Here is a 24,535-nt window from a genome sequence, read left to right as displayed (position 1 = left end):
AGTTGTTACGTTCACTGACTCCGGATTACGTCACAAATGTTATGCCTACATTTGAATCTAGAAATTCAACTTTAGAAGCTGACTTCACTTTTCAAGAACTTAAAGGTTGTCTTAAAAAAAAAGACAGTGCACCAGGTCAAGACGGCATAACTTATTCAATGATTTATCACTTGCCTGTCATAGCTAAACATTTTATCCTTAGATTATATAATAATATTTTTAAATTTGGCATAATTCCTAGAAACTGGCGAAACATACAGGTAATCCCCATCCCTAAAGTTAATTCCGCTTCTAATGGTGAACTGAAATTAAGACCTATATCTTTACTTTCTTGTCTGTCAAAAATTTTTCATTTATTAATATTTAAACGGTTAGAGTGGTATATTGAAAAAACAAAAGTACTCTCACCGCATACAGTTGGTTTTAGAAAATCACAGTCCTGTTTAGATTCATTAACTCGTTTAGTTTCATACATTCAAATAGGTTTTTCTAAGAATATGCCAACGTTAGCATGTTTTCTAGACATTGAGAGCGCCTACAATAACGTATCGATTGATGTAGCGATGAAAATATTGGACAACTTGCAAATAGGAAGTAGAATATGTACATATCTTTGGACCTTTTTAAGTGAAAGATACCTCAATATTGGATCAGATACTGGCGAAAATATAATCTCCAGATGGACCAATAAAGGTCTGGCACAAGGGGATCCTTTATCCCCGTTACTTTTCAACTTAATAACACACAAAATATGTAGCCAAACACAAAACGTATTACTGTCGCAGTATGCCGACGATTTTGTTCTGTTTGCTAGTGATAAAGATATTCAAAACTGTGAAATACGTATTCAACAAGCACTTGACTCTGTGATCATTTTGATGGATGAATTAGGTTTGGCTCTGTCTGCAAGTAAATCTTACTTTTGTGTCTTTAGTAAGGGCCAAAGGAGAACTTTTCCCACCCTAAAGGTGAATGGGCAACTGTTGGCAAGATCGGATTGTGTTAAATATTTGGGGGTTTGGTTGGATAGGAATCTGCGATGGGGGAAACACGTAAACGAAACTGCTGATAAGTGTTCGAAATTTTTAAACATTTTGAAAGTTTTGGCTGGTAGTACTTGGGGTGTACACACTACGCATTTACGAAGGTTGTATATCTCGTTAATAAGAAGTAGACTTGACTACGGTAGTTTCATTTATGATTGTGGCGCCAAGATGCATACTGACAAATTAGATAAAATTCAGAATCAAGCTCTGCGAATCACGGGAGGGTTTATTAAAAGTACTCCGATCCATGTAATGGAGTCCGAGTTAAATATAATGCCCCTATTTTTAAGAAGACAATACTTGGCCTATAAATTTATGTTGAAAAGTATGTCCTGGTCTAATAATGCAACTGTCAATACGGTATCTGATTTGAGCGCGGTCTGTCATAATAACTATTGGTGTAATAAAAGAAAACCTTTACTAGTTGAGGCAGCTAATGACATTAAAACATATCATGTGTCCTCATCGGATACGCTGAAGATGTTTAGTTTGGATATCTGGATATCGGCCATAGACTTGCAGGAACATATTAAAAGTGATCTTGTATGCGTAGCCGGTAATAAAACTTCTTTTGAACCTAATAGTCTAGTAAATAACGTTATAGAAGAACTAAATTCAAAATATAATGGTTGGCATAAATTCTATACGGATGGGTCAAAAAGTGGGGATGGACAGGGGGTTGGGTTTTTCTATCAAAATTCTAAAACTAAAACTGGCTTCAAGATAAATGCTTATGTATCAATTATGACGCTGGAACTGATTGCAATCTATCAAGCCATGTTATATGCAAAAGAAAGAAGACTAAATAAAATTGTTATTTTTTCTGACAGCAAAAGCGCTTTGCAACACGTGGCTCGATGTGCCTCTGGTTTCAGAGGTGCATCGATAGCTTACGATATTATTAGTACCATTCATAAATTTAATAAAAATGGCATTGAATTTAGGTTGCAATGGGTTCCAGCTCATATAGGTGTGAAAGGTAACGAGGAGGCCGATAGAATAGCTAAATTGGCAGCAATAGAAGGAAATGTGATTAGTTTTTTGCCAGACTACACAGATTTGGTCCCTAAATTTAAATTGAAATGTCACGAGTTTTGGAAAAATCATTTTAATAAAAAATCGGAAGTAAAAGGAATTTGGTATAAGACCATTCAGCATGAGCCCCCTCGTTATCCGTGGTTTGATGATGGCAGACTGGGTAGATATTATGTAAAAACAGCTATGAGACTCAGATCGGGACACTACCCAACAGCAAAGTTTGCATATCTGATGAAAAAAGTTGAATCACCAAATTGTATTACATGTAATAAACTTGAGGATGTTCAACATTTGTTAATGGAATGTTTTAAAAATAAGATTGAGAGAGAGAAACTGGAAAGAGATTACGGCTTAAATAGGTTAGACATTGGCATAATTCAGACGATATTGGCATACCCTAAATCTGATCTAGCAAAACAGCTGTGTAGGCTGGCAATAATCTCAGATCTGTAATGGTTTTTTTTTTGTATTAGTTAAGTATTTTTAAGTGCATTTATATTGTTTAAGGTACAATGGGGTTGGCGTATCCTTGTGGATAAAAACCCCCAATTAAAAAATAAAGATTAAAAAAAAAAAAAAAAAAAATCTAATGTAAGTTATAGACTAAAAGGGTACCAAATGTGTTTTGTAGTTGACAGTTGTCAGTTTTCCAGAGAAAATATGGGTGGTTGTATTGACTGACAGTAACTGTTAACTACACCAAAAATCGGTCATCTCATAGGTTTCTACTGATAGAAGGGACATTGTAGACAGCGAGAAATCTAGATTTTCATTCAGCCTTATCTTTTTACCCGACTGACGAGAGATTTTTAAGCTTAATTTAACCCTTAAGCTACAGTAGGTACCTAAGGAAGGATAACTGGTTGGAATGAAATCGGTAGTAGGTACTTATTCTTTCAAGAAAACAAAGTTTAGAAAACAGAAAATTTATTGCAATTTTGTAAAATAAATACAATTAAAATCCTTAAAATAATTGTACAAAACGAAACAAAATACAACAATACTTATGAACTAAGATTTTTATGTAGGTAATTCAATAAATTATTCGTTTTTATTCTAAAATACTTTGTACGAATTTCCATAGTTATTAAAACAATGCAATACACTAAAACTAAGTTATGAACTAAAGCTATTTACAATTCTTGTACTAAGTCTAATAATCTCACTTTGGTAAACTGTGGTTAATGAGTTTCTTCTCTTACAGTAAAACCTATTATAAGTAATTATTTATCTACTTATTCTAAAGAAAAACTGGAAAATTGTGCGCAAATATCAAATGCTGGGCCAAAACAAGTCAATTGAAAATTAAAATTAAATCAAAAATAGCGTTTGTAGAACAAGCTCTTGAACTTTACACTCAGAATGAAACACATACAAAGTCACACACACACACTCACACAAGCATATAATAACAACAAGCTAATGAACACATACAAACATGTATATCTGAGGTATATTCTATACTGATGTGAAATATAAATTAAGTAAGTTAAATTATTACACACGATTACGGAATTTCCAAACAATGACCATTTTGTAGCATATATTTCATTGTAAGCCATATTACTTGATCACTTAGATATACACGTACAGATATCGATGGTTTCAAATGAAACAAAAAAGAACTGTAATCTATAAAACCCTAAGAACAGCACATGATCAACTGTTGACACAAAACACGCAAACAACAAACGCAAATAATTAAACTGGCAAGTCATACTTCGCAAATTTGCAATGCCTTGTAACTCAATTACTAACAAAGCCATGTAAACGTTTACAAGAACAATCTACAAACATGTGAACGATTTCTCGAAGGTAAGTAAACTAGGTACGGACTTAGGCTGCGGCTCTACTGAGGCGGAGACGAGCGGCGCTGAGAGGAGCAGAGCTGTGAAGAGAAGTATGTGATTCCTGAGGCGGAGACGAACGGAGCTGAGAGGAGCAGAGCTGTGAAAAGAGGTATGTGATTCTACTGAGGTGGAGACGAGCGGAGCGCTTGACTATTTCCATCGGCAGGCATTGAAGCGGAGCGGAGACGAGATGTGGATTTCATGTAATACGATTGGTCGATCCCCACAATTCTTCTCTCCGCTCCTCTCGTCTTCGCTTGACTGTTTCCATTGAAGCGGAGCGGAGACGAGATGTGGATTTCATGTAATGTGATTGGTCCATCCCCATCAACTCCTCTCCGCTCCGCTCGTCTCCGCCTCAGCGGAGCCGCAGCCTAACGGAGTTAAAATCAACATTAAGATCAGTACCGATTAGTATTCTGCTCAGAAACTACTGTTGCATTAAACATTAGAACATGATTCGGGTGACGAGACACTACTTTGACGTCTGCGGGATGCATACAAAGTTACATGTCACTTGTGTGAAGAGATATATGGGCAAGTCGTGACGTCACTGCGCCCGCGCAAAGCCTTAGATGCGCTATGCAAACTGCGCACTTGATGGCCGATACACAGCTGTCGCATACGCATCTTATTAACATTATATGTTGCGGTTTGTTGGTATAAAGTGGTATGGGAAAATATACTATGGGATTTTAATACCTGTATTGGTAGTGGACGATGTTATTATAAGTTCATAGGAATTTCTATTTAATAGTACCTAAATAAATCTGGGAAAGACTATTGTAAGCAACTTCATAATGACCTGGAGTTCTGAAAATTTATTCAATAGTTCAAAGGCCGTCTCAGAATTTGAATTTGAATTCGACAGTCGGAATTTTACAGGAAAAAGATATAAAATGTTCAGAACACAAACCAAGAGAAATCATGACATTTGCACTAATTTGATAAGACATGAGTAATGCAATGACTAATAAACTAAAGAAATCCGGGTCAGCTCCAAAAATCTGTTATTTTGCTTTAAGTTCAAAGGCTATTTCTGATAGATGCAATTCCTAGAAATCTTAAAGAACTTCAAAAAGCAAAGTTATATTTTTTATCTACTTTCGGTATTTTATAGTTAAAATTTTCCTCCTAAAACCCATAAAGCTATTTCATTCACGTTGCTCTGATTTGATCTCTCATGTAGCCTGTTACGGGACCGGTTCTTCTTCATTACTGGGCAGACGCACGTTACTGAGAAACGTACCAACAATACGCACATTCGTTTGCCTTGGTACTATTTTACGAGCCCATGTAGGTACGCTCTTAACATTTTAAATGAGATACTTCGAAAAAAATCAACGATTTCGCGGTAAGACAGATATCTCAATCTCGAGGAAAAAACATGTTTGAGTATGTGCTGCAATTTTGGTCAACGATGTGTAATAAAACCGATTTTATAATGAAGAATGTTGAACGATAATAAATGACCGATCTTGCTCCCTATGGACCTAGAAATAGATCGACAACTCACTCGATCATTACTGACATACCCCTCTAATTTCTCACACTAGAGCTGACATTCATCTCTCAAAAGCACACACCCACTTAAAAAATAAAACGGATGTCAAAGAAAAGTATCAAAAGACGTTCTGAAAAAAATCTGGCATCCCATACCGCATATTTGTAAAACGTTAACCAACGCCCTACATCAGTGGGAACGATTAGTGCCGCCTAACGGATTTAGCCGCGACTGTGTCATTAGATCAGCCACTTCCCTAATCCATACTACACATCTCATGCTCGGCTCAGCTAACACTATCCTCTTCACATCTGTCGACAAAGAGAGATACAAGAGTTTCTCTTTGACGTAAATATGTGAGGATGATGGTGTTACCGGAACAGTCGTTAGATCAATCGGCGTGGCGCTACATCGGGAACAGACCAGCATTTGTCACCGGACCACCGGCGCCGCCGTATTTATAGCGACGCCTGCGCAGCCCGTGGGCGGCGACACATCCACTCTCATATTAAGCCAATAGTTAAAATATAAACAACAATCTACATAATTACCCTTGATTCCCTCACGATAGCCTTAAACTAACTAATACTGTTTTTACAAATGTACACTAAATTGTATTGTACTTCAACGTCTTAGCTTAAATTATTTCTATCTAGAAACACTACAGAATTTATCTAACGTATAGTCTCTTCCATGGCAGTGTCCTTATTATAATGTTCGTATTGTACACTTTCAGCTATTAGAAGTACTTCACCATGTATCACGTAATGAAGGTGTAACTAGACACGCATATGAGCGCGATGAGCGCGGACACTCGCACAAAGTTCGCGGCACTGACTTGCACTACTTCTTCTACAGGGGGCTTCTTGTGTTTCTCCCCATGTCTATCATGGTTCTTTGTATGATTCTTCATCTTGTGGTAGCATAGCCTCGCTAGGTTGTTCTGCATTCTTGGGCAGTCGTAATCATTGCCGTCGCATTGGCAGGCTGTTAACGCTGCCGCTTTCTCTTGCTTTCTTAAGATTTCTATGGAGTTTAGGCACTTGTTGGAGCACTTTCTGCCGCGGAACATGGAGCGGCAGAGTCGGTGGTAGTACTGTAGTGCTGTGGCGCACTGTGCGTCGGCGAGGCAGATGAGTTGGGAGAGGCTACATGAAGAAGTCGCGTTGGCTGCTCCTTTCATGACTTGCGGTCGACAGATGTCGATGCGTTGCTTCGCCTCCAAACAGTATTCGTCTTCGCATTCACACTGCAACAAAAGAAATCGTGTTAAATATAATAATAAATATAATAGTTTCTATACATATGTTTCTATATGATCGTCTACACTTTATAAGAAAATGAAAATGTGCTATCGAAATTAAACAATTTATTTATTTAAATGTTGGTCATTACAGCCATCAAGTGTTCCTTTTCAGAAATGTAATAACCGTTTATCTACCTATTAATTTAGGTATACATCTTATTTTGGTATATTAGAACGGTGTTGATACAATATGAAGTAGGCGTATCTTATCAAACAATCCAACCTGCATGACCATATCCAACGCTCTCTATCCACAAACTGCATTCAAGACTATAAAAGAACACGTGATACACGAGAAATCTATTAATAATTCAATGTAATAAAGTTTTAGGGAAACTCGTAAATCGTCGCGGTCCATGGCGCATAATAATAACATTCAACGAACGTAAACTACAGTTTACGACACCAAATATTCCGGAATCTATCCACTATCAAAACATGGCGTGATTTAAGAAATTTATAAAGACACGCTACGAGTACAATAACATTAATTCAGTCTAAAAGATCGCTCATTATCATAAGCTCAATGAAATCATTAAGATGAAGAAGATTATCTGATGCTTTAAAAACAAACGGCCATACGCCTTAATGACTTGCATTAACACGACAATTTACAACGGCAAACGGAGGATCACAGAACACATAAGAATGCACTCATGAATGGCTAATACCGTATAAAATTGCAGTCTCGCTCGGAACGACGCGGAACGACCTCGGAAATTGGCAGTTGCTTCGTTAAGATGCAACAATCGGTTACGCTCTCAAATTTAAGGTCAATTTACCGGATATCTAGCTCGGATTAATGAAGACACGGCCGCCCGTCTTACGCTTAGTTTTTGTGAGAAGGCAACACCTGCGCAAGAGTCGACGCTGCGGTAGGTCCCGATCAAGACGTCAAATCTCAAGGCTGAACGCGGCCGCTCCTTTGCTCTGCCTTTCGATATACATTGCCCAACGTAGTACTCGTAATCACACTCGCTACTACGATATAATTAAAGGTTTGACCGGTTTGAGTTCAAACTGCTGCCTTATCTATGCGTGTAGTGTACACTAACCATGTACGGAATAATGTAAACGATAATGCGTACAAAAGCGCACCTGCTTTACGTAAAAGCAAAAATTAATGGATATTTAAATCGATAGTACGAAAGTAGTCCTTAAATCGTTAAATTACAAGTGTGCAAGATGCAAAGAAATTCGAATATGGTGTAATCTTTTCTGTAATTTAGTGCGAGGTGAGCACCTGCGCCGCTGGGGGGTCCGGAGCATCGGATAGGAAGGCCCTTTGTTGATACAACTGCCAATACTGATACAATTTCATTACTACGTTGACAGAAATATTTAGCGCAAAGTGCTGCTGTCAAATGTAGCTCGGAAAATATTTATTTTATTGATGTCAAAAATGTGTTTATTCGACCTTTGCAATTAACTTCGTAATTAGGATATTAAAAGTTTAAAAATACTTTTAACTTTTTGCCGGAAAAAATACGCAAAAGCAATTCAATTTACGCTTCTTATCTTTAAATTACGACCGGACGGAAATTAGCGCTACTATAGAATCAAGTGGTTAACAACTTATTTACATTGTAACATTAAACAAAGTAGAGATAATAAAGATTACAAAAACTGTGTGCTTATAATAAAACTATTGTCTGTTCTCAGATATAATTTGCTGGTAGTCGGCTGATTGCCTGAAAATCGTTTTACAGCCGGTAAATTACGATAACGTGCAGTTTGTGTCAATAAAATTATTTAATTGGGTGTAGGACGTTTCAGTTAATTTGTAATTGTACTATGTTACTTCTAATTTATGTATTTTCACTTAACTATATTATAACTTTTAGAATTTTTGCAGTATATTTTTTGCAGCATCTTCCTCTACGAACTCAAAGAAGTGTCTGTCCTGGATAGAGCGAAGTGGAAGAAGAAGATACGCAAAGCAGACTCCGTCACAAAACAGGATAAACGTTAAGAAGAAGAAGAAGAAGAGTTTTTGCAGTATGGGATTCTAGTTTTGTTTTCATGCTAGTTTGAAAAGCTTAGAGTGAGTTCTATATCCGAACGAATCAATATAAGCTTTTAAATACTTATTTACAAGACTAAAACCTTCAACAAAACTGATGCAAGAATTCCCAACGTAACGTTATTAAGACAACTCCTTACAGGAATATCAACTGCAAGCCACACGACTGTGTCCAAGCTCTCGTATGCATTAGCACCACTTGAGAGCACATGTAGCCGTCACGTGTTAATAGAAAGATCAAAATTGTGCATAAACAGAACCATGTTGGGCCGCCTACGATACACGACGCAATAACGTCGATGCAAACACCGAAATAGCATTTTGATACCGATGTTATTTTTGAAATCAAAGAAAGTTATGTGTTTGAGTAAATACTCAGAGATGTTTTTCTTTCTTTGTTTTGCACATTATGGAACTGTATCTATAAATATGAGAAAGTATTGATCATAGTTTTCACGCAATTTCCATTAGCATCTGTTTCTACAATAATGAGAAAGGTGCAACAAGCGCTACCACAAACAATTACGCATCGCTCCTCACGTCTAGTATACAAACAATCAATAAAGCTCATGGAAACAATAACAAAGCCAAAATACTCCGTTAATCACGTGCAACAAACACGTGAAGTGATTCGCCCGCATTCTTCTCGCTTTTCTTCCCAATTTAGATTCATGAAATCTTTATAGCCCGAAAGATGGAGATGTGAACAAAACACTGCATGCTAAAATGGTAGTGAAGTATTCATACATATGGTTCGGTCGATGTTAAATAAATCTTAATTAAAAGGAACATGTTTTTAAAAGTTCGAAATCCTAATAATTTCATACTAAAGGTGCTGACAGAAAACAATCAGGTTAAACACAGTGTTAAACATTCCCATAAGATTAAGCATGAAATAGCAACATGTACACCACACAATCATGCTTGTTTGACGGACGAGGCTAGCACACAAGTGAACTACGTCCAACATGCTAGGTACCAAGTTAGTCCAACGAGGTCGTCAACCGCGACCCTCGACGTTCCTTCGTGTCGGACAAATCTGCCCACAACGTCTAAATTAGATTTTATTGCGGGGCGTCTGCTACATGCACCTTTACATAACCAAGTAAGCAAGACCTCCATACCCCCAATTTACTTTACGAACCAAAGGTTATAACTTACTGGTCGTGTACCCAATTGAGTGAGGCGTAAGCTGTAAACAGCTGTTATGAGGAGTAATTGTGACAAGTCTGAACTTTGAATAATCAATCTGAATGGATTCACACTGCAGTTTATAAATAGATGATGATTGGACTCTACAAGTGCTCGTTTAGATGATAGGGCTTAATAAATAGGCTTGATGGCGAAGAGTTCAACTTTAAGTAGAGGGTTCATAACACGTTATAAGTTGAAGACATTTATGATTCTATCTAGCGAACTAAAAGCAATGATGGAACATCATATGATGAAATGCCATAAAGTTCTATTAATAATGGTTTAGAAATAATATGTATGTACATAATACCCTTTTCACATGTAATACAGAATGATATTAGTTCACCTTCTAATACATTTTCAGTACAACGCGTAGATAAAGATATTCTTCGAAACAATGGTCCATTACTAGGCGCAGTGAATGAAGCCATAGCCTCGGATACATTTCAAGAATATTATTAGTTCGCAAATAGCTGAACACATTCACGTGCAATATCAGCAAGGACTACTATTTCCTTATGGTGTTTTAGTAACCTAAGAAAATAATGATTAGGTATAGTCTGATTTTTAATTCGAGTCAGTAAAATGACAGGGGCAACTGTCACTTTCACAAAAAAGGGTGACCCACTACAATAGTGATGTTCCACAATCGATCGACTTTTTCATGTTTGTTTAGTCATGATTTTAGTCCTGCCAATAACAAAAAAAATATTAATACATGTAATATTTAATTACATGTTTTCAGTTTAATTTCCGTAAATTACATATTTATGTTAATATAAAGCCAATTTGATATTAATAAAAAAAATTAATGTATGTACAAATAAATAAATGAATGTAATCTAGACTAACTTTTAATTCTCGATTTAAAAATCTCGATTTTCCACATGACTATTTATTTGGGACCCTATTTTTTTAAAACTGTGCAACACTGGAAATGTCATTTTACTGACTCGAATTAAAAATCAGACTATAGGTATTATTATTGTAAATATGGGATAGCGTATTTGCAGTTTGACCGATCTTAAAGTATGTAAACCATTCAAATGCACAGTAATATGGAACCAAACTTTGGACCATTTGGAAATTACCACAATTTTAGACATCATTGAATTCTCACCATCGTAATGCCTAGTTTATCATAAATATCTATCTGGAATGAGATTGAGAGCCTCTCTAAGGCATATAACTTCCTAATCTTGATGCTCAAGCTTATAATAATAGTATGTTTACATCCGCCGGACAGCTAACTTGTCACTACATAACCGTTAAATCCTACAATGTTAATGTTGGACATCCGCCAAGAAACTCGAGGAATCTCTTATTAATCCAATTTTCTTAAGATGTAATATATATCTTGTTTTGTAAATGAATACCTGTATTAAACATTCTGAATATTATTTTTATAACACTCTTGTAATTACAGAAGCGATTCTTCAAATTGTATCAGTAATCTTTTTGTTTAGAATTGTGAAGATTCTTTATTCTGGCAAACATCATACACTTCTGACATTGCACAAACTATTTGCAAAAGATCAATAACAAAACTCACATTCATAAGCTCCTTCCCCTCTTCAGTGGAAGTCAAGGCAATAAGGGCGTTCCCACACTCCCTAGGACAGGAACTAGTAGCCGAGGGTTCAGACAGGACCGCTTCACACATCATCATGTAGTTGCCGAGCGCCGCGCCGCAGCCCGTGCGGTAAGCGCAGCGAGTTCGCGCCTCGTTGCAAGACATCGTGCTGCCGACCGCAGCGCACGCGGCCAGGAGTGCCGCTAGCAGCCACATCACCTGGAAAATAATTTAAATTTATAGTACGCGCCAAATAAACTTGCAATAAAGGTCATTCAACCGCCCTGCCGTCAGGGGCGCATCACCTGTCCGCCATTTTGTAACAATGTCCTTCCGTCATTCCGAATTTGGAATGCGCTTGTCTGCCCATATTTGAACTAAAAACGACTGATCATAATTTTGACCAAAGGTTTGTAATCCTTTGCGACAAGGACGCCTCTTACCACGATACACTTGTATTGATCGTGTTAGCGACACTGCCCATACATTTTTTTCGTATCGTTTTGAAATATTGGGATACATTAGTAGAAGGAGGTGAACAAACTTTATTGCACGCTTATTTGGCGCGTAGGTACTATAGAACATGTGGATTTTGGTCTAGTTCTGGAGTATAGGTTGAACAAAGAGGATTTGTTACAAGACTCTTGGAATATATGACACGGTTGGAGTTTGGCGAATTTGAATCTGTTCTGAATTCGAAAAGCCTATTTGATTGGCTAATAAGAGTGTTGGTGTTTGTGCGCTAGCAATAGACCCTGTATGTAAGCCCTATGAAGTATTGCTTTAAGATTTTTTTTATAATGGTAAATGTAGAGCTAATGGCTGATGTAGATCCAGAATCTCTGGAGTCAAATTATGACCTGCTTTTCGAATAATTAAACTGCCTTAAGAGACAAATTGTAATTCTTTTATGGTAACTGCCAGTCAGAGAAGACAGTTACACAAGTTTATTGCGCAAACGACTTCATTGCTTACAATAAAACAAAAAATGTAGTTGTGCCCATTGGTCAAGTCGCAGTGAAAATGCAAATTCCGCTTTACAAAGTATCGACTACAATGTATCGATAATGAAGCTGTGTAGTAAAACGCTTGTATGGGCTGCATGTGCCAGCATGTTTCGGCATCTCTCGGGAACTCTCGGCAACTCTCGGGATCTCTCGGCAGCTCTCGCTTACTTGGTCTTGTTCTCGGAAGGAGGCCGGCCGCTTCGTAAACAAACAGAATCACGTCACGTCCACTCGTCACTCGCTACTAACTTACACGTTTACCGTAACATTGGGATAGGGTTGGCGGTTGTTAGTTTGTCTATTGCCGGGTGTAAATCTAAAATTATCTAAATCTAAGTATACCTATTTCGGTACGAGGCTTCTAACGTCATTGCTATGAACAGGTGATATTGCATAAAATATTCTTAAAAAAAAAACAGAAGAGGCATTCGAAGAAGTTTTTGAATGAAAATTTAACATAGGTAGAGACAAGGATTTTTCCAGATGTACCTCTTCGAAACAAAAATTGAAATGACGAAGAACTCGATTAAACTTCTGATAATGAGCCACCAATAAATAAAAAGGTTTTTATGACAACCCTAACAGTAAAAGCAAGAGCATAAAGGTCGTCGTACGCCGAAGAGTCCCCAATGCAAAAAGAAAACAAACTGACAACTTAAGATGTCCACCACTCACGGCGCAGGAGCCAGTGTTACATTACAATAACAATTGTTACCTGCATTTAAACATAACCCTTATTTACATACAAATAAAGACTACGCCGCAGTGGATAGATAAGCAGCGCGTCCTACGTGAGCTGTTTGCTTTAGTAATTCAATTACATAATAGAATTACAATCAACTCCAATATTTGACTAGTGCTTAGCATGTATTTTTTGTGTTGGGGCGCATCTGACTACGTCTAATTAAAACAATATTTCTTCTGCCCACGATTCTCTGAAGTTATTCTTTTGTATGATCACGTATTCTTGGCGCAGCAGGAATCCACGTCGATCGTAAACTTTTCGTATCACACTATTTCATTGTGTCAATGTTTATGCAACGGCTCAAACCCGCTCGGCCGGAGACCAGTATGAAAGTGTCGTTGCCATAATAGTATCATTATAGTACGTGATTCGTGCAGTTGGCACTAAAAGGCGCATTCCAAACCCAGTTCAATTCTAGGTAAGACATTCTGTACGTGAGATGACGAGAACTAATGGACCGGCCACGGCGAGATAAAATCAAACGTCAATATTACACAAACGGAGTCGTGTCGTGCTGACGGTCGTGATGACTAACCCAACACAATATCTTTGGCACCATACCCGGAGCCGTGGTAAACATTATCTAAATCAAAATCCGAGAAAGGCATCGCTGCGACATTTCAACAGTCGTAATCCAAACGGCGAGCGGTTAGCGGGCAGGTGTGAAAAGCGTTAGTAATTGCCTGCACACAAGCCTGACCGGCATAGCGACACACTTGAAAAATGTTTCACCATCGCTCTACAACCATACAACATGGCATGGATTTCAACCAGACCTTTACAGACTACACATAGTAAGACTACTGAACAGTCTATGTTTTCAACTACAAATAACTGAAAATGGACTCAAAACTCCTGAAAATATTGCACAATTTTCCGCAGCTTTCAAAACACAAACTATTAAAAGTCTTAAATCAAACATAACTAATGTTAAAGTACGTTCTAAGACGTTTTAGCATAAACGTAGCATGATATAGTGCGGCTGCGGCTGCGCGCTCTAACCAGAAACACAAACAAGTCGTGTTCCCGCTCAGCTCATTATTGCATGTCGTTAGGCGCCAACTACGAGGACAAATAGCTACCGAACATGTTCACAGACCATGCTTCCAATACCAGTTTACGAGGAATTCCATAAAGCGCTAATTTTGTTATGCAAACAGACCAGACCATTTTTGCGTCGTTTGAGCAGTAAACATTCTATCTGACAGATTAAGGCCTGTATTTTCTGCAAGTGGTATTACCTTTACTAGGCTATAACTTCGGCTCGTGCACGTTCTGTTGGCTCTATTTATGGCCTGTTAAAACCTATTTGGTCCTGTTCAATACAACTGTTCCCTAGAAGTTACTTACATTGCCAACACGCAGAGATATTGGCACTAAACATTTAAATCCCGACTATACCTGAGTATTCACGTTAAGCCAAAGGCCAAAGCTATTAAAATAATTACGCAGCTTCCGTAATCCCCAGCACTATCAACCAGGCTCATGACTTCCAAGTTCAACAGACAGTCAGACACCATACTTTGCCGGTAGATGTTAAGTACATACAATTGATTTATTATCTCTTACACTATAACTAATGATGCGGAGTATATTCCTCTTAACAAATGTCTGTAGTGCTGATTTACGATCCACGTTTTTATGGAGTCGGCTATAGAAGTATAAAGTCGTCTCACGACACATTAACTTCGAATATAAATGATCGTATTAAACCGCTTTCTAAAACTTGTACAGCTGGTATTGAATTATACTCCGAGTTTATTTGAACAAATACTGATTGAAGAGATAAAGGTGGTTATGGTTCAATTGGGCACGTAATGTTGCTGAAACCAGATTTTCCGCACCCAATTAAATAATCTCATTGCAGACAGATAGACGTTTGTACACATACGTAATACCTACGTAAATTGTTTTCATATCAAATACAAAGATCTTATGAACACCTAGTCTTATATTATGGAAAATGTACAGCATATTATGCTGTGCATGTAATATAAGAAGAAAGTTATATTATAACTTTCTTTGCAATGAAAAAGAGGCATCTCCAAACATCGTGATATGATTTTCCCATCACGCTAAAATATTTGTTTAGTACTCACTTGCATTCATACTCCGCAAATACATTTTGAAGACGCTGATGATCATAAAAACCTATTTATAGAATCGTATTAACCGTATAATAACTGCGATAGCAAGTTGTAAATCACACACTATTTTACGATCATTTCATTATTAAATCAATCAACAGCCGGCTCGGTGCATCGTCCATTATAACTAATTGAATACTACAACATTAATTGAACACTTCACTATCGTTATTTGTCCCATTAATACTAAATCAAACTAAACAAACTTGCGTAACTATAAAATGGACTAATTACAAGAAAACAAGTGATTTAGATAAGCTATCTGGTGTTTCCGATGTCTGCATTGCGTTATCAGAACGACCAATATTGTTAGACCTATTAATTGACCCGCGCGAAATTATCTTTCAATGAATAATAGGACACTTGAAGTGTCAATTCGTTTTGGTATTGCTTGTTAAGATTGTGTGCAATTGTTGACGTTATTCTTTTATTTAACCAGTTTCCTTATGACAACAGATTTGAGTCAACTTCAAAACTTAGCTTGAAATAAACCTCTTTGGAGCGTTCCTTTAAAACATATAGTGCAATGAAAAAAATAAACCTGCTCTCATTTTCTTGAAACAAAAATGTAATGTCGAATCTAATTATGTTTTTGCCACCACATAAATATTTCAACTGAACATTTTGGTATGTGTACACGTTACACTTTCAGTACGAACAAGCTGCTAGCCAGGAGAGAGTATTAAAATTAGTACTTCTCAGAATCTGTATTGGCCTACATTTAAACAAGGATCTATTCTTATTGAAACTGTGGGTTTCCGGCAACAGACACTGAAATAGACTCATGTATTCAAATATCTAGATGCTTTAGTTTTTTTTCTTAAAAGTGAATTGATTTTGACCCGTTGTATGTCATCGAGCAGATACCTATATGCGAAACACAATTGATTTTCTTTTTATTTAAAATACTTAGCGACATACAAAAGGTTAATAAGCATGAAAGGCTTCAGCGTGCATAATCATTTATTCTGTAGTTTCCAAGCAAAGATGAATGTTATCTGAAATTCAGCGCGTTCGTCCAATGTCACAGTTCTGTGTACTCTTTGGCAACACTTTAATGAGGTTATCACTAATTGTTTGTCACCCGATTAACGCTATTGTTGGCCTCGGAGATAAGGGATGTGAAGATACCGACACTTTTTAACTATTACTTAGAATTATGGCGAATTGATAGATAATAACTGAATTTTGATTAATTAGGTACCGATATAAAATTATGTTACTTATTTAATTTTGTTTAAAACCTGACTTAGTTATAGATCTTTTAGGACTTTGTTCTTTGAATGAAGAAAAAAATGATAACCGGGATTCTATTAAGCCAGCCTGAAGATCTGTCGTCTTAAGTCAGAAAAATATTGTAAAGAAAAACGGAATGTCGACTCTTGCATTCACGTAACAAAGTGCAAAATTATTTAATCCACAAAAATATCCGTTTTAAAAATATCTTATATTGCAAATTAATAATCGGTAACATCAGTTCTTAGTAGTCAAGGTAAATTCTCGTGAAATGCTACTAGGTAGCCGTTTCAGAGAACGCATGGCAACAACACGTATGAGATGCGCGAACACGCATGCAAGATGCAAGAACATGATGCACCTATGTTTATTGCATTTTTAAGTACTTCCCTGCATTCATATGATCTTATGACTTTCTTAGTAGTAGCAGGTTTTAAGTCTTGAGACAACTATCAAATAACTAAAAAAAAGTTGTAGAAAATCACACTACCTACACAGTTTTTTTGAAAATTACAATTAATGTAGGATGTCACATCTTTTATGAAAGACTCGATTATCTGAAAATCATTACCGAAAAAATAATTATAAATCTTAAAAATACTATCATCAAAATCTTAAGCTAAATAAAATAATGGGGGACACTTCCAATGAACCTACACTCGTATGCAATTAAAATTACTAGTTCACCGACGAAAACTATTAATAACAATCACTATAATGCTGGCGATAATGATATTAATATAGCAATTAATGTCAATTGATTACTTACACATAGGCCTAATGTATTAAGCTTCTTCGATCAAGACATATTAGGTACCTATTTTTTAGAAAAGTTGAATTATCATCGAACGGTTTCTTGCTTTGTAAAGACGAAAATGTATTTCTAGCCATAAATAAAACGAACTTTAAGAATATTTTAAAATCTTTAGAACCAAAAAGGTTTCTTTTGTTAACGCAGTCTTATTCCAGCTTTTCGAAGTGGCAGCTTATGCGGGCAACACTAAAGATGTTTGCTTTCACACAAATCTCGTGTTACCAGCATAATAAATCATACAAATCAATGGGGCTCTCAACGAGGCGTAATCCTAAGCTGGGTCTGAATATATTTGTAGGATTCAGGTCTTGTTACTTAGCAGGGTTGATGACTCAGGAGCTAATGCTGGATTGGATTTGAAGAGCGAATGCACGATGATCCCAGTCAATGTAGCTACTGCAAAAGGATAATGTGCCTCAAATTAATGCCACTTGTTCTGCGGAATATGTAATTGAAAAAATATGGTGGTTCAAGCCATGTGAATTTAATATTTCTGTCAGTTTTAGAGGGGATATCAAAATCACTTAGGCAATAGGATAAAAACAGGACGGATACATCAAAACTGAAGGTCTAAATTAAGAGAGCAAACGATGTCCCCAATATTGAATCGGTTGGAAGAAACTCATATTGTTTGTAACTCCACGAACGGAAGCAAACTGATTGGCTCCAATCCAAAGGACGTCCGGCTCAACACCACTCGAGCGCTTTGTTTTTGCAGACCAGTCCCACGAAAAACGAATCAAGTACCATATACTTGAGAGTTTTAACCACCCATTGAAATGGAATTATCAAAAAAGTTTCAACATTGGACATGACATTAATCGTGGCGAAAAAGAACTTTTTTTGACTTGCATAACCTTTAACAATAAAGGAACATCTTAATTCTCATTTCCGCAGGTAACATCGCTTGATCTCCTCGACAGGACAAGGTAAAAATAGAAATCAAAAAATGAACAGTAGCAAGTAAAAAAGGACAAGTCAAAAGGGCCGCAGGTAGCAACTCTTAACACTTTATTATAATTGTCTAGTTGTGCGTTCAAATAGAACACATTAGCTACTATTTCGCTTCTTAAGAAGAGATCAGTTTTATTGTTCCTTCCTTTGCAAACTAAGTACCCGAAAGTAATAAAGAAAGATTTAAGATGTCCCGATAAATATTGCTAGAGAAAAGGGGAACTGAACAGAGCCATCTAATGATAAATAGGTAATACTTCCAATAAATGGATACAAGCTCTAGCTATAGAATTGAGTGACAAACGAATATTCCTGATGCCACATACATACCTACTTAAATATAGAAAAGTCAGTTTCAAGTCTTCCTTGGAATCTACAAATTCATGGGCTCATATGTAAGGACACGCCATGTTCCCAGTCATAAATCATTAAAAAGGTCGGTTTGGGAGACAAATTAAGACATGTGGCTTGCAGCTGCAAGGGTCAGAATAGTAATGCGTCGACCACATTTTTTTGTTTCTAAACATCGAAATGAATGTTGTTCTAAATCAAGTTCGGATATCATTCGCACGCGTGACCAAAACGAAAACAAAGTTTGAATATATCGCGATCGGTTTTGGTAACGAAGCCGATAAAACGGTCGTAACCGCTCAGACGTGTTACCGTTTCGCAACAAGACACCTCGTAAACGTTTTGTTATTCTTTTAAATTCAATAAAGTTATTTTTTCGAACAATTTAATTTGGGAACAATGACGTTGATATAAAACATTATTAAAGGTCAAAACCAAATATGACCCAAAATATATTTCAATTCTTTGCTACCAAAGTGATGAAGCGCTTAAAATAAAATATGGGGGCACTTTTTCATTTCCTTCAGTTATTACAGCGTCTATTAAAGAAAGCCTTACACAAACAAACGGTCGTATAACTTTCATACAATCACGTGCATTAAAGTGTTGGCTCACGTCATATCATGTCACTATCAAATCATATAAAGCTTATGCAAACAAGGCGAGAAGAAACGTATTGTGAACCGACAATCCCAGATAACGCACGCTCGGTAACATAATATTCTTGAAGAATACTCATCTACTGTTAATTACGATGGTAAACATAATTCAGAGACAACTGACTCCGCTGAAGCTATCCAATTTCTCGCTTCGTGAAAGCAAAATAAACATTTCGGAAGAAAGCGTTTTCAAAGCTCGACAATTCCCGGTTGATTTGTTTTGTTTGTACACTCGGGTGCAAAACTAAGTTCTTGGCAAATATCAGCTTTCAGCGTAGAGTCATCCGGCTCTGATTAGATTCATTCAATTTAGTGTTGAATAGAGATTGAATATCAATGCAAACAAATATCTTTATTTACTATGGAAATTGATATGCCTATCTACCAATTTGCATTTAGATGAAAATCGTATCTACCTACTACCTTATTTTCTTAATCGATTTGTGATTTTCCAAATGACTTATTATTTTTCTTTTAATTCTGTTCGATTTGTTTGATCTTTCAACAGTTTCGTATTTATGTTATCCTAAGTTATTCCGACATTTGGCATTCGTCTATTGTCGGATACCAAAAACGAAATTATCATAATTTTCCGCTCGCCACTCGTTCTGCGAAACTCTCGAGACGTTTCGGTCGTTAAATAAAATGCCATTTTAAAATGTCGACAGTTTGCTCTGACATTTTGTGTTTTGTACATTTTAAACGGGTCTAAGTTGCTCACTTGTACTTGTGTTGCGTTACAAATTGCGTCTTATTGAAGTTTTACAACCACTTCACGGCTCCTTGGAAAACTCTTCAGGCTAATTATCGCCTAATTACATACTTTGTCGGAATAGCTGAAAAACTCGACAACGAAATGTTGCAATCCTTTGGAAACCATGCCAATAGTTACCAACTCCAAAAACAAAAGACGAGTGGTTCCTTATCTGTCACTAGAGCTTGCAAGTTAAAAAAAAAAACTCATTTGTTGTTTGTTATTTTGTCCTTGAAGGTACCTTACAGGTAAGAAGGGAAGATATAAACATTAACTATGGACAGCGCACGGCAGATGGCAATAAATCAATCGAGGCGCTGAATACAATTTTATGTGCGGAACGTGCGTCCGTCTAGATTAGAAAATTGACATGTAATGACTAATTCATACATCGGCGACGCTCTGACACATTCAGTGTTAACTGACAGGATTTAGAAGAACTTAGATGTGAGCTGTTTATTAACCATCATTATAAAGTTTGCGAAACTTGAATTTGAAATTAATTTGGATTTAAGACCACTGTTTTGGAAAGCAAGCATCTTTTAATGCATTTCAGCAAGAAAAGGTTAATGTTGAAGCGAACTGTCTGGAATACAATTTCAAAATGCTAATTTCTGCCATTCCACTTCAAAAATAGAACTTTGTCGCGCCGGTATCATTACCATTCTACGTCCGTCCTCACAAATTCCGCATAAAACTTCGCTTAACTACTTGTAGAGCGATATATTTACGTCAAACATTTAATAGACCATCTCATTAGTTCAATACACGTTCGCTACAGCTAAGGACACGGGAAAGGCGAGGACACTACTGTTCGCCTCCAGTACTTACTTGACCAATTGAGTTATTTATATGCAATATCACGAATATGCAAATGTGTTTTACTATGCGATGAATTAACTTGCGATCCCTGTTATTGGAGCTACGTACCGCATTCATTGTATAAGTCATGACATGCGTGACCTTAAATCTTACGGTAAATAACACTAGTTTACATGACTTTTGTTCATGAAATGGAATACATACGGTTACATTACTTTGGGTATCTACATCTCGGAAAAAATATTTAAAAAAATCCAGCACGTAAGATTTTTGAAATATTTATTAAGAAGATTTTTACAAAAAACACATCTAAATAAACGATAGACAGTTAAAAATGGGTAATTTTTGCTCTTTTTTTATAAATATTTTCATCTGTATCTCTCACAACAGACCAACAATAGTCCCCTAGCATGTTTTCGTCCCAAAAACCTTGATAATTTTGCTCAAATAATTTTAAATCTTGGTGAAATCGCTCACCGTGTTCATCACTCACACTACCAAGATTTTCTGGAAAAAATCTAAGTGGGAATACAAAAATGAAATTTTAGTGACATATTTACACCCATACGCTCATAATTATGCAATAAATTTTCAACGATCTCTTTGTAATTATCACTTTTTTTATTGCCTAAAAAATTTTTAACGACACTTTTGAAAGAGTTCCAGGCTGCTTTTTCTACATCGGTTAAAAGGCCCTCGAATTTTGTATCGTCCAATATTCTCCTGATTTGAGGACCCACAAATATCTTCTTCTTATCTTCCTTTAATTTAGCCGCAGAAAGATTCGTAAATACAGAGCCGAGATATTGAAATGCAGGCTTGGACTTATCCAAAGCTTTGGTAAAATTTTTCATCATTGGTTTACCAAATTTCAGTGATCTATTTTTACCTGAATACCAGGAGCTGAGGACCAATCTGCAATTAGTGCAAATCACATGAGGAACCCAATTTTTATCTTGATTTGACACCGGAAATCCAAAATATTGTAAATAGGCTTCTTGCAATGGTTTTGTTAAAGGGAAACCACGATTTAACTGAACAATTTAATTTTCCCACAAACATAACAAAATCGATCTGGATGTAGTTTACACACTCTAGATGACATTTTTATATAAAAATGAGACTTTTGATTCACACAGTTGTTAACAAAACAGAACGATAAACGCATTTAAACAATTGCGGGTAGATAAAAAAAAAGTCATCGATATCTCCGAATTGTGACGTGCTACGAAAAATAAAAAAATATTTTTTTAGTAACCGTCCATAGCCTACTTAAATAATATAGGTTTCATTTCATGAACAAAAAAAAAATATTTTTTTGTAAACTAGTGTAATCGATTCATTACATTTAGTTTGTCTACAATGTAGTGCTATGACTTCATTCATATCTCGCTGCTTGTTTAGGTATCTTTCAATGCCGCAATTGGCTATTTAACGGCATGATACGGTTGCGTTGGTATCTCCAAAATTTTAGTTAGCAAGTTAGCCCCTAAGAGACCCACTGACCAAGATTTCTTAGTTGTTATTCAACGGAGACTTAATAATTTAAATGCATTAGATCAATTTCCTACGTTAGAAGATAGGTACCTAAATAATTAAGAACCAAGTGGCTACTGATGCGGATATTGTTAGAAGCCAAAACACCAGCTAGGTCTTAAAACTAATAAGTGAACAAGCTGAATTCCTTCGTCCAGTCTATTTTTAGAAACGTTACAATAAAGTTAAAATAAGATAAATGCACGTACAAATCTTGCTTCGCCGCTCTCGCCGTAGTCACATGGCTCGTGTTCATTGGAAAGTTTAGAACTCCTGTTTTTGTTAAACTTTTACGATCTCCCACAAAAATATCACTGTTGAACAACGTCACTAAGAACCATCACTTTATTCATGAATATCCACGTAAAGTTTTATTTACGAACTCCGATTTTCAGTTAGAGTTTATACGATAACTTGTGTTGTATTTGTTTGCGTACTGTTTATGGTAGGCGCGAGGCCGGGTACGTGCGGGTACGTTCGCAGGGGTCGCGCGCGCGCCTCCGATTGAGTTGTGTTACTTGTGTTTAGAGCCCGAGCCCCGCCACACCGCCAGATGACAGCTTCATATCTTCTTCCCTTCCCGACCCCACTCCCAGCCTCTTAAGTCTCTTCGGAATAAACGCTCACTGAACGAAATAGACTTGTTGCATTTTTATTTTATTTTTTTATTCAACTGGCACCGACCCGACAAGTCCGAATGAACTGTCTTCGGCTCTGTCGGATCTGTAGGATTAAGATGAATTATTAAAGGCTTTCATAAAATCTATTTGTTGAAAGACTCAAGCGTAAGTTATTCACCCGTATGGAAACAGGAGTTAGCGAATCTAAATGATTATTCTGAATGGCAGATCAATAAAAAACACCTCTTTGCATATTTTAAATAAAATATCACGGTTGATTCGAACAAAAAAAGTTTGATGTCTCACTTAGTAGGTATTATTAAGATCTTAATCCTGAGATATTTCTTTTAATTTAATTCATACGGTTCAAAATCGCTTGGTCCCGAAAACCTGTACATACGACTCTACACGTTGTCCATATGTAACAAGTTCTCGAGAAAGTCATTATTAAGACCTTCGCCGGGAATATTTTTTGTTCAAGGCGGCCAGTGTTTGTACGGGATAAAAAAAAGTTTATTTTAAAATTGCGTTGATTGAGTTGTTATGGGTCGGCTTCGAGTATCGGAGTGATTTCATGCTTGCAGCGTCGCTTTATAAACAACTGATTACGTGTTGATTCGGATGAAATAATTGTGGCGGTAATCTGTGTCAGAAATTTCTTCTGGAATGCTTTTAGTAAGACATTAACTGTAATTACGATTCGTGAAGTAGACAGTGATTGTATTTTGTTTTAATATGAGACGACTTTTATCGATTTTGATTTGGAAAGCTATTGCAAGTTGGTAGATAATAGGTATTTGCAATTTCATCTTTTTTAGATTTCGGTAATGCTTTCGATACTGTTGTTTACTTTATTTATTTTTTCCACTATGTTATGCATTCAACTACTTGAAGTGTGTTATGTTATGATGGTACATACATAACTATAGGCGCTTAGGTAGCAAACTATGTTAGTACGTATCTAAACGAATACTTCGTTAAAAAAATTACGCCCTGGTGTCCCACAAGGTAACATTTTGTCTCCCTCATATGTTTAAATAAAAAAATCTACTCATTTTTAGGTAGGCACTTTGAAATCGTCGCTTCTCAAGTCGTTTAATCTCATGTTCAAGATAACTTGATGGGATTACCATTTCGAATCACACGAGTGAAGAGTTAAAATGTAGTCTTTAATGGTTAATCCGTGGGTTAAACACTCCACTCCAAAATTTTGAAATAAAACGTTGTACTAGTGCTGCTATTAATAGATTATATTATGAACATTTCATGAAACGCGACCATTTCATGAAATGCTCGAGTTTTTCATGAAGTGGTCAATTCTACGATATGGCTACAACTTATGATAATTAGTAATTT

General features: G+C 36.4%; 1 protein-coding gene across 2 annotated transcripts; it reads right to left on the bottom strand.

The window, feature by feature from the left end:
- Window positions 1–2,994: 2,994 nt before the first annotated feature.
- Window positions 2,995–23,119, bottom strand: LOC110370563 (growth arrest-specific protein 1). 2 transcript variants are annotated; one of them, XM_021326417.3, is made up of 3 exons: window positions 22,769–23,119; window positions 11,514–11,753; window positions 2,995–6,687 (listed from the first exon to the last, which is right to left on the bottom strand). In XM_021326417.3, exons 2-3 carry the CDS (start codon window positions 11,748–11,750, stop codon window positions 6,199–6,201), a joined length of 726 nt encoding a protein of 241 aa, XP_021182092.3. In that variant the 5' UTR covers window positions 11,751–11,753; window positions 22,769–23,119; the 3' UTR covers window positions 2,995–6,198. The 2 variants fall into 2 exon arrangements, with proteins under 2 accessions (XP_021182092.3, XP_021182093.3); XM_021326418.3 differs by lacking the exon at window positions 22,769–23,119 and adding an exon at window positions 15,386–15,749.
- Window positions 23,120–24,535: the final 1,416 nt, after the last annotated feature.

This window comes from Helicoverpa armigera, chromosome 15 (genome assembly GCF_030705265.1).
Source record: "Helicoverpa armigera isolate CAAS_96S chromosome 15, ASM3070526v1, whole genome shotgun sequence".
Classification (NCBI taxonomy): Eukaryota; Metazoa; Arthropoda; class Insecta; order Lepidoptera; family Noctuidae; genus Helicoverpa; species Helicoverpa armigera.
This window is presented reverse-complemented; position numbering and strand designations above follow the sequence as displayed.

Excerpts from the sequence above, each read along its gene's own strand:
- LOC110370563 (XM_021326418.3), bottom strand. Across the intron at positions 6,688-11,513 it reads AGGGGAAGGAGCTTATGAAT|TGTGAATGCGAAGACGAATA; the intron begins GTGAGTTTTGTT and ends CTTTTGTTGCAG.